General features: G+C 52.3%; 1 protein-coding gene across 6 annotated transcripts; it reads right to left on the minus strand.

Annotated features, from left to right (window-relative positions):
- Positions 1 to 3618: 3618 nt before the first annotated feature.
- On the minus strand, positions 3619 to 16750 carry NFE2L1 (NFE2 like bZIP transcription factor 1). Of its 6 annotated transcripts, none has more exons than XM_005583544.4 (6): positions 16638 to 16750; positions 13469 to 14493; positions 8490 to 8702; positions 7964 to 8053; positions 7594 to 7752; positions 3619 to 6799 (listed from the first exon to the last, which is right to left on the minus strand). In XM_005583544.4, exons 2-6 carry the CDS (start codon positions 13976 to 13978, stop codon positions 5453 to 5455), a joined length of 2319 nt encoding a protein of 772 aa, XP_005583601.1. In that variant the 5' UTR covers positions 13979 to 14493; positions 16638 to 16750; the 3' UTR covers positions 3619 to 5452. The 6 variants fall into 6 exon arrangements, with proteins under 6 accessions (XP_005583601.1, XP_005583600.1, XP_045230864.1 ...); XM_005583543.4 differs by lacking the exon at positions 16638 to 16750 and adding an exon at positions 16233 to 16316; XM_045374929.2 differs by lacking the exon at positions 7964 to 8053.
- Positions 16751 to 17013: the final 263 nt, after the last annotated feature.

Consider the following 17013-nt stretch of genomic DNA (forward strand, 5'->3'; position numbering starts at 1 on the left):
GAAAAGGCTTAACTACTCATGATCATGAAGCACATGGGTTTTGCTACAGAATTTCTATACTTGGCTGGGAAAATGACTCAGAAGCAGACACCAATCTAGTACCTGTGTTTGTATACATATGGTACATCAATATGGAAACAGGCTTTTTGCTGTCCACCTGTTCACCACGGTGTGCCCTAAACTATATTTAGTGTGAGCTTCTAAAGTTGTTGCTCTTGGTCAGTGCCTACAGGATGAGGTAGGTAGTGGACCTGAGGATACTGGGGATGTTTTTTTCCATAAGGAACTGTTTGCCAAGCAAACGTGAAGAGGGGCAGCAAGATTTGGTTTAGCTGGGGGTTATAAAAGCAGAGATGAGGCCAGCTTGACAAGGCTCTATGGAAGCTAACTCCCTGTTCACCAGACTAATTATTACTCAGCTTTCCCCAGTAAGGGTGGGGAAATGTCAGCTATGGAGGCCAGTCTTGATGACACTGAAGCATGTCTCTAGATCACGATTTTCCCTCTATAGTTCACTATTCTATTTTTATTGATACTGAAACAGCCCCACCTTCATTGGTGAGATCTGTGCAGGGCAGAGGTTGAAAATATGGGTCTATTTCCATCTCCTTAACATGAGTAAGATGTGAGAAAAAATCAGTTTGAATGAAGCCTACAACTGCTGAAGTCAAGACAAAGCTTTCCCACACCCACCCAAGTCAGTCAGCCTCAAGAGTTTGGTCCGTTTGTTAAGCCTAAGTCCTGTTGGTCTCCCAGCCTTCCGCCAGGACCTCTTCTCACTTCCTGCCATAGGTAGATAGCTAGCAGTAGCAGCCCTTCCACGGGCCTTACTTGAGTCCTCCTATCTTCCTGCCAGAAAGAGGCTGGAACACCCACTCTACCTGCCAACAGAAAGAGGTCAGCCCCACAGCAGTGCTGACCAACTTGGCCCCATGCCCCAGCTAATCATCATGATCCTAGACAAAACTATACATCTCTCTAATGGTGGGGGGGCTGCTAACAAAAATATTCCTTTTTTTTTTTGAGACGGAGTCTTGCTTTGTCACACAGGCTGGAGTGCAATGGCATGATCTTGATTCACTGCAATCTCCGCCTCCCAGGTTCAAGCAATTCTCCTGCCTCAGCCTCCCGAGTAGCTGGGATTACAGGCGAGTGCCACCACGCCCAGCTAATTTTTGTATTTTTAGTGGAGATGGGGTTTCACCATGTTGGCCAGGCTGTTCTCGAACTCTCGACCTCGTGATCTGCCTGTCTCGGCCTCCCAAAGTGCCAGGATTACAGGCGTGAGCCACCATGCCCAGCCAACAAAAATATTCTTACTCGGACCAGGGACAACACTAGCAACAGGATTAAGAGGAATTTTTCAAATCTCTTAAGTCTTTTAAGTTAAAAAAAGGTTGCAAAATAAGGTAAAAGTTATAGCCTAATTACTGAACAAAAATACACAGTCATGTGCTGCATATTTCATCAATGACAGATCACGTATATGATTATGGTCCGATAAGATTATAATACCCTATTTATACTGTACTTTTTTTTTTTTTTTTGAGTCAGGGTCTTACTCTGTCACCCAGGCTATCACCAGGCTGGAGTGCAGTTGCATAGTCTTGTTGCGGGTACAGGCATTGAGTTACTGCACCCAGCCTATACTGTGCCTTTTCTATGTTTAGATACACAAGTACTTATCATTGTATTTCAGCTGCCTATAGTATTCAGTATAGCAACATGCTGTACAGGTTTGTAGCCTAGGAGCAATAGGCTGTATAGCACATAGGCTAGCCGTGTAGCGGGCACTACCATTTAAGTTTGTGTGAGTACACCCTGACAAAATTGTCTAACAAGGCATTTCTCAGAATGTATGTTGGCCGTTAAACAACACATGACTGTATATACATTTCTAGGAAGGGTACAAGAATATTAAAACTAAATTTTACTTTTCACAGTTTACCCTTCTATATATAATTTGTGTTTAATTACCGGTATGAGTGTTTTTCAGACTTTTTTTTTTTTTGAGATGGGAGTTTTGCTCTTGTTGTCCAGGCTGGAGTGCAATGGCACGCTCTCCAGCTCACCGCAACCTCCACCTCCTGGGTTCAAGCAATTCTCCTGCCTCAGTCGCCGAGTAGCTGGGATTACAGGTGCCCACCACTACACCCGGCTAATTTTTGTATTCTTAGTAGAGACAGTTCCATCATGTTGGTTGGGCTGGTCTTTGAACTCCTGACCTCAGGTGATCCATCTGCCTCGGCCTCCCAAAGTGCTGGGATTACAGACGTGAGCCGCCGACCAGGCCTTAAACTAACTTTTAGTTTTGTTTTTTTCACCCCTTTACGTATCTTGGTTTTATCTGGCTTACAGACAGTAGTCAATTCCTAATTAGGAAAGAGTTCTTGTTTGATACGACCAAACCTTTCCAACGGAGACTGGGGAGTTGGGGAGAAGCTCTTATAAACTGAAACATAAGAAATCATCATTATTCTTAAAATTCTACTCCACTCCTTAGTACAACTCTAAACATCACTAAAGTAGTATCACTAAAGGACTGAGCTGAACCAGGTTACAGGGTGGTATCCAAGAGTTTGAGATCACAGCTTCCACTAAGGGAATCATAGCTTCTACTCCTAAACCCTGCCCAATAATCTCATAGAAGCCAGGCACAATGGCTCACGCCTGTACTCCTAGCACTTTGGGAGGCTGAGGCAGGCGAATCACTTGATGCCAGGAGTTTGAGACCAGCCTGGGCAACATAACAAAACCTTGTCTCTACAAAAATTAGCCAGGTGTGGTGGCGTGCGCCCGTAGTCCCAGCTATTCAGGAGGCTGAGGTGGGAAGATGGCTTGAGCCCGGTGGAAGTTGCAGTGAGCCGAGATCACGTCACTGCACTCCAGCCTGGGAGACATAGCGAGACCCTGCCAATAAAAAGACTGCCGAGTGAGTGTTCATTCTTCCAGCATCTACTGAACACCTGCCCTAACTAACATGGGCATGTGGAAGTTTCAGCATCCATGCAGAGACCTTGAAACATTACAGCTCTTCATAGGGTGGGTAGTTGAGCAGTTTGAGGGAAAGGAGATTCTAGTACCCTCAGCTGGGGAGGTTTCCTAGTGTCCTAAACCCTGGCCTCCTGCTTCTCTTTAGTGGCCCTTCTCCTGGTTACACAGTAGTGCTTGTCACGTTAGTCGCTGCCATGGATTTCTCTGGTTTTCAACATCATGACTACACTCCAATGCTCTGCACCCCTTTGGCAGGTGAGGCCATTAGAGAAATAACAGCAGTTTAAAAATGTAGTTTGTAGCAGGTGGACAGGTAAAGAGCTGGGTTAAATGACACCTCCACCTATCCTAGCTGTGTAAGACTGAAAGAACTCTGAATCCTTCCTGAGAGGATTGAACCAGCTAACCCTATGAAGTACATGGTGCCTGATGCCTGCCCCCAAGGTTTAATACAGTATTTAAGATTTGCCTTTTAAAGTTCCCCATTGTCAACCTCCTCAGTTCTCCACCCATCTTCCCATGTGAGCTCTGCCTTAGCCACACAATGGCCAGTCCTCCCTACAATGAGTCCATTTCCTTTATTCTCAATTTAAATTCAAAGTGGGGAAAAATTGCACTTGAGAATGAATCATCCATTTTATTTTATTTTGTCATGTGCTCAACAGCATCTCTCTCTCCCCTCTCCCTGGCAGGTCACAGAGATAAATTAAAAATAAAATCTACAAGGAAAATAATTTATAAAAGCACTCCCAGGTTCACACCTTCTATCCCTACTGCTCAGTTAGGTACCCCCTAACTGGGAATCAGTGCTTCCCCCCACCCCCATTTCACTCCTGCTTGTCTGGGGCAGATGGTACTCCAGAGCCAGACAGGGGTGAGGGCAGCAGTGGCAAACAGTTAAAAATAAAGACATTGTGGTCCTGGAACCATCTGGCCACCTTGGCACTCCCATGTCTGCCTCCCCCAGGCAGCCCTCCAGGAGCCTATGCTAACCTGGGGCTGTGGAGGGAGAAGCTGCCTGTGGCTGAGAGCTTGTGTGTTTAGGGGGGTGTGCTCTCAGCCCGTCACATGCACTTCTCAATCTTCTAAAAAGAAACCCAAAAAAGAAAGCAGACGACGACCTCGGGACAGAGGAGAAAAATCCCAAATCTTCACACAGTTACACGGAGTCTTTATGGCAAAGAGAACATTTAGCAGCTTTGAATATTGGGGCATCTCCTTTTTACTCAACACAAGCATTCTAGACCCTATAAGTGAAAGAGGGCACAAGCCCTAAAAAAATCAAAGCGCAAGAAATTCTAAGAGGACTAGTTTTTTTTGTTGTTGCTGGGTTGTGTAATTTTTTGTGTTTTCCCAGTGATAAGCCCAGTTATTGGTAGGCAGAGGCCCGAGGGAAGGGTGACTCCCCAGTGTTGTGCTGAATCCTGCCTGGAGGCTGCTGCACTAGATCCTCCATCATTCCTCTGCCTCACAGCAGTCCCAGAAGAGGAAGGCTGCAGGCCCAGTTCCCGGAGCACTGCCAGCACCCTACCCCAGCTTACAGAAGAGCTCAGGAAGTCTGTGAGGGGTGGGGAACACAAACACCGAACCCAGGGAGGATGGCATTCACATGCAGGCTCTGATGGAGACAATGGGAGCCTCAGCTCAGGGGAGGCTGGAGCACAGAGGGAGATGGAGTGGCAAGGCAGTGAATGACATGCGTGACGTTGGGGCTGCTGCAACATGGGGCCACGTGACCCTTTCCAGTTCACTCTACCCTTTGACCCTAAATCTCCAAGCCAGTGTTGGGGCCCAGTGGCTCCATTTGATTGAAACGTTATGGCCGATGATATCCAAGAGCTCCCCTTCAGGGATGCCAAAATGCAAGGAGCAGAAAAAGTTAACACCGCCCCTCCCCAACCCCACCCTGTGTCTGTGTAACCCCCAGGGGTGAAATGGGGTTTATCACACCAGTGACCTAGGCCCACCAGTCACTCCAACCTGCTGCCTGGAATCCTGGCCAGAGCCAACCTTAACCTTCCCTCTGATTTTCTTCTCGCTTTGATTTTTTTTGGGGGGGTGTTTCCTTCCTTCCTTCCTTTCTTTCCCTCCTTCCTGAAATGAGACTTTCTGCCACCTTCCCTTCCTCTCACAGGTCCATTCCTTCCCCTCTGTTGGCCTTTGCTCCACATAGCTCCTCTACCTCCAGCAACTCCACCATCACCCTTGCCTCACAGGAAAGGGGTAGGGTGAGGACCCTGTCCATCCAAATGGTCTGGCCACTTCCACTCCAACCGAGTGGAGCTGAGCCAGCCAGTGCCTGCCTCTTCCTGTACACTGACCCGCAGTCATCCCATCTGAGAAGATATATTGGATAAGAAGGCATTTAAGTCCCCGCTGTAGGTCCAGGTCCAGGTCCAGGTCCAGCCTTTCTCCAGTTTCGGTCTTGGTGGGCATCAAACCCCCTTCCTCCCCAGGATCACTTTCTCCGGTCCTTTGGCTTCCTCTCCTGCCGCCGGGCCTGCTGGTCGGCCATCGTGCGGGGGATGAGGAGGACACTGCCGTCCCCGGCGTACTGGAGCGCATACTGACTAGGCGAGTAGGGTCGCCCATTCTCATCCCGCAGCCGCCCAAACACCTCCTGGTACAGGCTCTGGACCTTCTGCTTCATCTGTCGCAGGGAGCGCAGGAACTCCACTTTCTCCCGCAGCAGCCGAGCTTTGTCGCGCTGCAGGTCCTCCACATCACGCTCCAGATTCAGGATGGTGTCCAGCTTGCGCTTGCGGCAATTCTGCGCCGCCATCTTGTTCTTGCCCCGGCGCCGGATATCTCGGATGAGGCTCAGCTGGGCTTCACTCAGCTGATATTTGGACAGCAGCTCGTTGAACTCCTCCACAGGCAGGTTGATGATTTTGTCATTGGTGAAAGGGATCTTCATGGCTCGGGCTCGGTGCTCATCCCGGCTCATCTGCTTGTCCAGGAAGTCAGCCTGCTTCTCCTTGCTGCCTTTCTTGAGGGCACTGGGTGGTGGCAGGTCGGCTGAGTCCAGGGCACTGGGGGCCATGTTGTATGTGTGGTTGTGGCCCACGTGCTCCAGGTAGGGCAGGCATGAGAGCTGAGCTGGATCCTGGTAGCTCATGCGGCAGAACTTGGAATACTCAGGCTGGTAGCCCACAGCACCCTCGGCCTCTTCCAGATCCAGGGTCTCAGAGTCAGAGCTGTAGCCAACCGCACCTTCCTCAGAAAAGGAGGAAGAGGCAGAGGAAGAAGCAGAGGAAGAAGAGGAAGAAGAGGAGGAAGAAGAGGAAGAACTGCCTTCAGAGCTGCTTAGGGAAGAAGGGCTATGGCTCGAGTCTAAGGAAAGGCCTGAGTCAGAGTCAAATTCCTCCTCCAGCTGGGAGGCCTGCACAGGGTTAAAGCCTTCTTCAATGGCCAGGTCCATTAGGCTGATCTCATCCAACATGGCTTCATCTAACAGACCCCCCAAAGGGTCAGGCAGCTCTGGGCCTGCTGTGTCATTGGCTGTGCCATTGAGCTGGGGTGGAAAGAAGAGCCCTGTCAGGTTGGTGGAGCCGAAGGTGGAGTTGAGGCTGGTGGAATTGCTGGGGGCCAACGGGAGCAGCGTGGAGCTACTGGCCACAGGCAGGCTTTCCACCTCAGGGCTGAAGAGTAAGAAGTCCTGGCTGCAGCCCCCCAGGGACGCCTGATGCAGGCTGACATTCTGATTGATGGGAGTGTTGGGGGCAAGGCTGTAGTTGGTGCTCAGTGGGTCTCCAGGAGGGGCATTGTACAGGATTTCACTTGCTGATGTGTTCACTTCCATGGCCTGGGAGGGGGAGAAGAGCACCACTGTTCACTAGGAACTGACTCCCTCCCCTGGGGCTCACACACTGCAGGCACCCAACAGAGGCACAGCTGCATGGGTGTAAAGGCAAAAGACTATAAACCAAAGCCCACAGTGTCAGCTCCTGACCCAGCTTCATCCACCAGGCCTGGCAGAGATGGGTTCTTCCATGTGGGCTCCACCCTAATACAGGACTGATCAGCTTTTCCTCATGTTTGGCCAGACTCCCCTATCTTGGAGGGAGAGGAAGAAAACACTACCTTGTTACTGCAAAATCAACACAGTGAAAAGAACACCCAGACTTCAGTCAGAAAACCTAGCTGCACCACTTGCTGTGTAACCATGGGCACATCATTTAACCTCTCTGAGCTTCAATTTCCTCACCTTTGAAATAAAGGCTGACTAGATGACTGTGAGGGCCAAGTGAGCGAACGATGGCTGTGAAGCACCATGTGAATGTCAGCTATTATTAACGCAGAACCTTGGAAGCATTCAGTCAAGTGCCTATCTGCCTGAAGGAAAGGAAGAAGGCACACCCAGGAGGCAGGCCCTGATTTGGAAGGCTGAGTCCTGAGTTTTATTTAAGCCAAACCCTACCTGTCTTCACCTCCCTTGCCCCAAGGACACACCTGGACAGGTTTCCTCTCATTGTCCCCACTTTTCTATGGATCAGAGAAAGTATTACACTTTCTCTCCTCAGAGATGGAAAAGCAACTGAGTGCTAAGACACGCTGTGCAAAATCCAATAGGTTTCTGCCCGGTTCCGACAATCCTACCTGCATTTCCATGATGGACATGAGATCTTGCCACTGCTGTTCCAAATCAAATGGTGACTCTGTCCCGGTCAGAAGAGGAGACAAGAGGTTGTTCTGAAGAGCTGGGGGCTCACTCTCAGTAGGCACTGCTTCTGTTATGCTGGAAATGTCTGCTGGAAACTAGGGCAAAACACAGAGGCTTTAACAAGGGGGAAGGAAAGACCTTGTGCTTTCCTCCCAGAGATTACCACCTGGAGTCTGTTTCTGTTCTTCCTTCCTCTGCATTTACCCCCAGCAGCCAGAACAAGAGCTGGCCCCTCAGCCATGGAGGGACACACCAGATACAGGCTGCCCTGCTCATTTGGTGGGCTCTCACTGGAGTCCTCCTCACCTCAGCATTCTCCCCAAAGGGGCAGGTGGCTTCCAGCAGCCTAAGGCACTCTTCCAGGGACAGGGCCGTCTGGTCCTCCCCACTAGGCACCTGTGGCAACAGGAACTGTTAAGTCTGACTGATCTGAGCCTTGGCTGCCTGGGGCTGAAGCTTCTTTCCCAGAACGGCTGAAGGCCTGCAGTCTCCCTCCCATTCCCAGGCTAATGGCTGGCCCGGAGTCCCAAACTCCCAGGAACAACAGAAAGGAAAGTGAAAGAGTCCTAAAGCAAGCAGGAAGATGCTAGATGCTCTGCCTCCCTTGCATTGTCTGTTGCCAAGGCTCGGCCCTTCTGCATCTGCTGCTTTCCACTCCCCCTTCCAAGGCTCAGCCACTGTGACTTATAGACCCCAACCCAAAACAGAAATTCAGGTCCACCCCACAACCTGTCTTCTCTAAGGGAAGTTTCTGGAAGAACTCCAGCCTGGTTTGTGTCAGGGAAGGGAAGTAGGGACAAAAAGAGAGCCCAATGAGCAGGGGCGATGGTACCTGTGCAGGGAAGCTCTCCCCAGTCTCTCCATCCACTAGCAGGTTCCGTGCCAGAGCTTCCGCGCCCTCGCCTGCCCAGGTGTCCTGCTCGCCTCCATCTCGCAGCTCCTTCTCCACATCCTGCTCCTTCTGGCGATGACTATAGTCAAAAACCTCACGCCCAGCCCCCAGATCAATATCCTGTCGCCAAAGGATGTCAATCAGATCTATGTCCTGAAAGACAAATCACATGACTTTAGCTCTGAGGTCCCAGGGTCCCTTCTCTGTCCTGCCCCTCAGAGTTCCCTCCTAGTGTCACCCCAGTTAGTCGTGGGTGGGGCCCCTCCCAGCTCTTTACCTGCTAGCCTTACCCCCTGGTCCCTCTGCACCAGCAAATGTTCATTCATCTACTTCCAGACACTATCCCCTTCCCACAAAAAAAAAAAAAAAGAGCCACTAGCAAAACCATTAACGTGACTATCACCATAAGGGTGGGAAGGATTAGGGTCTGGACCAAGACACACCCAGCCAAAAGGCAGGGCCGCCTCACCCCTACATAAGAAAGAAGGGGAACATCAGGAGACACCTCTAGCTTTGGAGATTGGACCCCTTAAAACTTGGTTTGGAGGAAGCTGGCCATGGCAAGCAAGAGCAAATTATCATGCAGAATTACTTAGCAGTGACCAGGCTTGCATCAGCCTGTGGTGCCATTTCATTTGCATAAAGGGGTGGGGTGGGCTGGAGAGGAAAATCCCTGCATTTCCAACCACCTGATGCAACCAATGACAACGCCATGCTGTCTACAGCCCTTCCTATAGCCATTCCCTATTCCCGGGCTGGCAGCAAGAGTAAGGCTGAACACCTACAACTCCTCAAGCCCAGGCTCACCTCAAGACTCATCCCCGCCAGAATTCCCTCTCAGCTGATCCTAGCTGCTGCCTCCATTCCAGGGAGGCTCAGGCAGTCAGATGATCCCCAGGGGGGCACCACACCCCTGCTCGGGCCAGCCTCACTGTGTCCCCTCACACCAGTGCTCTCCCTTCCTCACCATACCCCAGGACTCACCAAATCCCCATCAGTCAACCCACTCAAGGACGTAACCCCCATCACTGCTCAGCTACAGCTGCCACCTTGGGCACCAAAAATGCTTCCCTCCGGCTCTACCGTGGTGGCTCATGAACAGTTGCTGCACCAACTGCCACCCCCACTGCTAACAGCATAGAACCCCAATAAATGGAGCTATTTGGGCTTCCTATACCCGGCACCCCCCTGTAGTCGAGCCCTCCCCACAAGCCTGAAGAAACCCTAAAGTGTTGCCTTCCATCCAGGGGTTAAAATGCAGACACACACTTTCCAGAAAACAATTTCCTTAGATCAGACCCACCTCCCTACCTCTAAGCCGGTATTCCTCTCCCATTAACCCTCCCTGACCCTAAGACCTCCCAGACATACTACTTTAGTCTCCCCACATACACCAACCTGAACAGAAGCCCTGGACCCAGGAACAGAGGGGGGCTGGGCCACCCGGTGACCAGCCAGCAAAGAGTTAAGGGGCCGGCTGCCTTTGGCATGGCCCCCACCACTGTGAGAGCTGCGGTCCAGGCGGGTCATGGTCTGCGAGATGAGCCCCAGGGCAGCCGGTGCCGGGAAGCCGGACAGGGGGCTGCAAGGAGCTCTTGGCTTTCAGGGAGCACACCAGGCTGGAAGGGTGGCCCCTTGCTAGCTCCGAGGGGCCTGAGAAGGGTGCCCCGCCCGTGCTGTTGCCTGGGCGGCCCAGCCCAGCCCCCTTCCTCCATCCTTGAGCAGCCCCCTCTCACCTCACAACCCCAGTTCCACTCAGGCGCCCAGCTGCCCCCACCCTGAGCTCACCGCAGAGGCTGCAGTGAGATGGGACTCCCACCCCATGCTCCGTGCTCAAGCTGCAGAGGAAAGCAAGCTCCCTGGGCCTATCCTCCCGCTCCTCCCCCCCACGCCCCCCAAACTTGTTACCTAGGCTGCAGCAAGGAGCCAATCCCCTCCCCCTCCCACCCCGCAGGTCACTGCTGAGGCTGCAGAGAGCCAATCCCCTCCCCCAGGTCAGCAGCTGGGCTGCGGAAAGAGCCAATCCCCTCCCACTGTCGTTACCTAGGCTGCGCCGAGAGCCAATCTCCTCCCCCAAGTCTCCGCTGGAGATGCGGAAGGAGCCAATCCCCTCCCACCGCCTGTTACCTAGCTGCAGACGGGAGCCAATCTCTGCATCAGGGCAGCTGGAGAAGCTGCCGCAAGGAACCAGCCCATCCCTGGGCCGCCTCCGTCTCCTTGAGGAGATGCGCCCAGGGGCGGGCAGCCCCACCCAGCCCAGTCAGCTGGGGTGGCGCAGTGAGAGCCCTGGGGGAAGGGGTGCCACTCTCCTCCCTCCTGTCGCATCTTGCTCATCCAGCCCACTCAGGACTGGGCAGACACTCCTCCCGCAGATTCTCTGGGAATCTAAATTATTTGCTGGAAGTGGAAGGAGTTACCCCATTCCTCAGGAAGGCAGTGGCCAGTTCTCAAGGCCAGGGATCACAAGTCAGGCTGGGCAGGAACCCAGGGCACCCAGGCCCACCATAAGTCGTAAGTTTTGTCACCCCAAAATAGGCCAGACTACGAAAAAGGGGAAGGCCATTTTGCCCACGTGCAGCAATGTCACAGTGCCGGCCAAGCCTAGCCCCAAGCAAGAGGAGGGGAGACACAACCCTGAAGCCCCACACTTAGGGAGACAGGTGCTCCGCTTTCTCCTGGCCACAAATGTCCCCCACTCCCTTTTCACCCTGGCTTTACTCAAGAGCATTCTCTGCCTGATACCTGGCCCACATCTCATCCAAGCAGGAAAGAAGCCCCTCACAGACCCAGTATCACAATTCAGACTCCCTGGATTGGCTTCTCCAGGGGAAATTTAGCTCCCTCCCCACTGCTGCTCCCCTAGAGCCTAAGGTCAGGTCAGAGAGACAGTATGTTCTCTCTGGTCACAGTCTGCTCCTAGCCTGGAAAGAGCTGTAAACAGGCCACCCCCCTGCTCTGGGCAGAATGCCAATCTCAAGGGGAATCCTATCCCTGACAAGGGCCTAGGCTATGGCTGTCCACAGAGCAAGCCTGGCAGCGGGGGAGCACTTCCACCCCAGGGATAATACCGGTTCCAGCAGTGCCTGTCACATGCTCTGGACCTGGGTATTTTTATCCCTGAGTTGCTGAGGAAATGTTGTTCTAGACACATAATAATCCTCCCTTCCCCCATACCCAGCCTGGGCCCCTAATGCTGACCCACCCCACCTCCCAAAGGGAGTTGTAAAGGCCTGAGATGAAAAGCACAACCTTCACAAGGGCCAAGAAATAGAGGAAAGCAGGGTCAAAGTCCCATCCCATTCCACCCCAACCCACCCAATAATATCCAAAACATCCCATCCCATCCCAGCAGGAACAGATATGGAGCTACCCCTGCAAGGTTTCCAGGAGCAAACCCAGTTCCACCCACCCCTGGGGGAGCTACCCTGGGGGAAAGAGCATGGAGCAGAGACTGGGAAGCATACTTCAGAACACTGTGCCAAGATTGGAGCCCACTTGAAGGAAAGGGAAACGGGAAGCAGAAAAGAGGTGAAGTTCCAAGTGGCCCTGTAAGAAGCTAAAATAAGAGGCCCTGAAAGGTAAGAAATGTTCCTGGCACCTGCGCTCAGATAATCCTAGTCCCTCTCAAAGCAGGTCCAGTATGAGCCATTTGAGCACAGAGCAGAGTGTCTCAATCCCTGCACTACTGACACTTGGCATCAGACAAATCTGTTGTTTGAAGGTGTCCTGTGTCATTCAGGATGTTAACCAGCATCCTTGGCCTCTACCCACTAGGTGCCAGTAGCACCCCTGCCCCAAGATGTGACAACCAAAACTGTTTCAAGATATTGCCACTTGCACCCTCGGGGACAAAATCACCCCCAGTTGAGGACCACTGGCCTAAAACAAGCCATACTCTTTGACAGTCACTAACAGTCAGATAACTAAGCTCAGGAAAAGGCTACAAAGGAGGGAAGGAGGGAAAACATGGTCTGACCTGGCAGGCAGAGGAGCCCATTTCTGCAGCATCTGTAAAACTTTTTACATTCCTCCACATGCCACCTCCAAAAACCCAATCGGGCTTCCTCCTTCCCTAATGGCCAGGGGAGTGCAGTGGGCCTTTTTCCCAACTACTTAAGGCTGGGGGGCAAGCAAAAGTCATACAAACCCAGAGTTCAAAGCAATCTTATGTTGGTGAGGCGGGGCAGCAGCAGCCATTCACATCTTAAAAGGCAAAGAACTGCATCGTTTTCTGCCCAGAACAGTATGTCAGCCATGTGAGAAGAGCTAAGGATCTCTTCTGACAGCTCAAAGCAAGTTGACTTGGGCAGCAGAATGCAGTTTCTCTTCTACCTCCCAGCCTTCTCTTCCCTACTCCCTGCAGTGGGCCTTTAGAGCAAAGAATGGAAGCCTTGGCCCTCTCCTGCCCAAGAGTAACTATCCAAATCTACCCTTTGGCTCAGGCCCAGGAGGTCTGAATTATCAGGACAATACAACAACAGGCCTGACCACAAAGGAGAACTTCAGGGTATGTCTGTGTTCTGATGTGGGGGGAGATACAAGGCAAGAGTCCATAAAGTATTTGTGTCTTAGCAACAGATGTACACTGCATCAAAGCCCATCACAACATGATCCTCCCCCACCCCAGGCCTCCAGCAGTCATGCTGAAATCCAAGCAGTCAACACCCTGGCATGTGTAGGAACCTCCCACTGCCCTGACAGTACATTTAGAGGTAGGTCAATGGTTCAACACAGGGAAATGCTCCCAGCCCCCAATCCTAAAGTCAGACAGTTCAGCCCATCCCTACCCAAGAACAGTGCCTGAGGCCCTGCTGAAATCTGTCTGACTCTTTACAGGGCTCTGTGTTCTGACCACAATCGTTCTGGACGAGCCCACCCCCAAACCCCAGGCCCCCCACACCCACCACAGGTCCACTAACCTCTTTGGTTAAGTCTCCACTGACTGGAGGGGCTACAGCCCCCAAATCCTCCAAATCTTCACCGAATCCCTGCTCCGTTTCGCTTTCTCGCACCCCGTTGTCTGGGCCTGTCACATCTTGGAGGCCACTGGAACTCTCGAGGGCGAGGCCTGAGTTGGGCTGACTGCCAGAGACAGACCCCTCTGGATCTCGGTGAACCAGCCAGGCATTTACCTCAGTGGTTGGCACCTGGAACCTGTCCAGGGCCCTCACCTGACTGAGGAGCCGCCGGGCAGTGAAGTAATTGTCCAGGTCTATGCTCTTGGGGTGGATACCATAGCCATCCAAGGTATTCCTCAGGTTGTGGAACTGGGTCTGAGTATAGGCAGAACTGGGCCCCAGGATGATCTCCCGGAGCGGGGGGAGCTGTGAGGTCAGGTAAGTATCCACGTCCACCCGTACCCCAATCAAACTCAGCAGAATGGTGAACTGGAGAAGTCCTTCCGTTAAGTATTTCTTCAGAGAAAGCATTGCTGAAGGACCAGAATGTTTATGCTTTTTGGTTTTTAAATCTTCCAAAAGACAAATCAAGGCCACTGCTCTGCCGCTCCAGCCAGCAGGTTACCCTCCTCAGTGCCAAACCCCGTATCCCACCCTGGCAGAACACAAGGGCTGAGCTCCCTGATGGCCCCAGAGGAAAGCACACCCTGTGGAGCCAAGGCCAAGGCCACACTCCAGACCACATTCACTTTTCCCTTCTTGACACCTCACCTCTGAAAGCACAACTGTTCCTAACCCAGTCCAGGCCCTCAAGGGCCCACGTGACTTACTGTCTCCACAGTCCACATACAGTCACTTCCTCACTCACATTAGTTGTCCTCTCTGTAGATTCCACTGCAGGCTGTTCTCAGGAACAGCTGATGGATTTTTTTTTTTTTCCTTCTCCCTCCTAAGGTTTATTTTCTTTGGCTGGAGCTACAGGCCTTTCGTCTTGGGTCAGAGTGTCCCGCCTCCTCCACACTTACCAGGGGGGTTTCCAGAGAAACCTGAAATGAGAATCACAAAAGCAACAAGATGAGATTCCATACTTTTCACATCATGATCAGGGTAGGAAAACCTTCACAGTAGAAGGCAGAAAACACATTCAAAGTACACTTTCACTTTTTTTTTTTTTTTGAGACAGTCTCACTCTGTCGCCCAGGCTGGAGTGCAGTGGTGTGATCTCTGCTCACTGCAACCTCCACCTTCCGGGTTCAAGCGGTTCTCCTGCCTCAGCCTCCCAAGTATCTGGGATTACGGCGCCTGCCACCATGCCTAGCTAATTTTTGTGTTTTTAGAAGAGTTGGGGTTTCACCATGTTGGCCAGACTGGTCTTGAGCTCCTGACCTCAGGTGATCTGCCCGCCTGGGCCCCGCGAAGTGCTGGGATTACAGGCGTGAGCCACAGTGCCTGGCCTAAAGGCCACTTTTATAGGAAGAAAGGACTACTTACACTCTCAGAAAAAAAACCCAAAATATAGCAACCGATCATAGAAGAACTATAAAAGGTACTGATCACAAAGGATCTCAGATACTTAATATTAAATGTGCAATATCCTAAAATGTAGCTTGGTTTGGATAAGCAGACAATAACTAGGTCATCCAAAATATCTTACACCTTTGTTTTATTTACCAACCCTCCTCCCCCGCTACAGGTGCATTACCCAGCTTCTATTTTCATATGAGAAGCCCATTTCCTGTCTTAAAAGTAAAGCTGAATTTTCACCTCTCAGGAGAAAACCACCTATAACAGTTATCTTTTCCAGTTCAAAAAGGCAAGATTATTAAACAGTGAGAGTGTGGAAGGACAAAAGGACAATGTTCAGGCCACCACTTCACCCAGAAGAAGAACGCCTTTTGTTTTCTGAACTTTGAAATCTGATTTCCCTTTCCTATCCTCACATCTAAAAAAAAAAAAAAAAAAAAAGGAAAAGGGCCGAGGCTTGTAATCCCAGCACTTTGGGAGGCCAAGGAGGGCGAATCACCCAAGGTCAGGAGTTCGAGACCAGCCTGAACAACATGGAGAAGCCCTATCTCTACTAAAAATACAAAAATTAGCCGGGCGTGGTGGCGCATGCCTGTAATCCCAGCTACTAGGGAGGCTGAGGCAAGAGAATCGCTTGAACCCAGGAGGCGAGGTTGTGGTGGGCCGAGATCGCGCCACTGCACTCCAGCCTGGGCAACAAGAGCGAAACTCCATCTCAAAAAAAAGAAAAAAGAAATAAAAAAAAAAAAAGGAAAGAAAAAAAGGAGGAGAACGATGGTGGGGGGCCTACTACGCAAGACTATTCCGTCCAGGATTTGCATAGGCAGGTTTTATTTTCATTCATATGACCTTCTGAGCCAAAGCAGAAGGATATGGCCATGTTCTCTAGCCAGACCGCCCAGTGCCGAGGAGGTAAATCTGTTTCTGGTCTCCACTTTTGAGCTTCCATTAATCTCACAAACCAAGACATACCCCCTCCTCTCCGGCGTTGTGACCCATCTACCAACTTCATTCTACAGGGGGAGAGCGATCTATACGTACACAGCGTACGTGTACACACACACACTCACACTCCCTCTCTCTGGTCAGAGTAAACACAATTGCGACCCAGAATTCCTGCTTACGCTACCCTCCCGTTCTCACGCAATTTATTACTAAAACCTCCCAGGAGCCTAAGTTCGAGAAATCGGATAAAGTCCCTTAAAAATCGAGTTAGGGGCAGGGGCCCTGGCCTGAGGCTGGTCCCACCCTGCCCGGATACCCGAGTCCGGCTGAGACCAAGTCGCCATGCCCACTCTCGGCGCCGGAGCTTCTAGCCTCCTGGGGCGGCCAGCGAACAAGTGCTACTTCCCCGGCCTTGACCCACCCTTACAACAAACCCCACCCCGCCCTCCGTCCCGATGGCCCCACCCCACTCCCAAGTCCGGGCCTCACACCACGCCTTCTCGTGCCCTCAACCCTGCCCAGTCCATCCCATCCCGGAGCCAGCTTTCCTCTCGGCCCCGCGCGCGGCCCCTCCCTGTCAGGCCCAGGGCCGGGCTCTGGCGGGAACCCTGCTCGGCCCCCGCCTCCTGCGCCTCAGCACCATCCCGTCGCCCGTCGCCCCATAAGCCTCGGCCCCGCGGCGCTGCACCCCTCCCTTCTAGGAAAGGAATGTGCCCGATACCCGCTGCTTAGCTCGGCGTCCGCCGCTGCCGCCACAGCAGGCCCTAAGCCCGAGTCCCGGCCTCGCCGCCGCCACCGGCCGGCCTAGAGCTCCGAGCCTCCGCTTCCCTCCCCGCCCCCTCCTGCCACCGCACTCGGAAACCCGCCCGCCGCAGGCACCCTAGGAACAGTTTCTCCAATCAACGAGCCGAGACCGGGGCCGTCGACGGATGTCCCTCTGATTGGCAGCAGAGAGGGCCCAATGGCTGAGTGTACCTCCTCATCTCCGGACCCGATTTCCCAAGACTGACATAATTCCCGGCCCAATGGGTACCTAGGCCCGCCCCGCGGTGTGGACCGACCAATGAGTAGGGCGAAGGCCTTAGTGTCTAGCATTC

Source organism: Macaca fascicularis, chromosome 16 (genome assembly GCF_037993035.2).
Source record: "Macaca fascicularis isolate 582-1 chromosome 16, T2T-MFA8v1.1".
Lineage (NCBI taxonomy): Eukaryota > Metazoa > Chordata > Mammalia > Primates > Cercopithecidae > Macaca > Macaca fascicularis.

Coding starts and splice junctions, on each gene's coding strand:
- NFE2L1 (XM_005583544.4), bottom strand. CDS start 13,978: ATGCTTTCTCTGAAGAAATACTTAACGGAAGGACTTCTCCAGTTCACC. Junction 8,054..8,489: donor GGGAGAGCTTCCCTGCACAG/GTACCATCGCCC, acceptor CTGTTGCCACAG/GTGCCTAGTGGGGAGGACCA. Junction 6,800..7,593: donor TGTCCATCATGGAAATGCAG/GTAGGATTGTCG, acceptor TCCCCCTCCCAG/GCCATGGAAGTGAACACATC.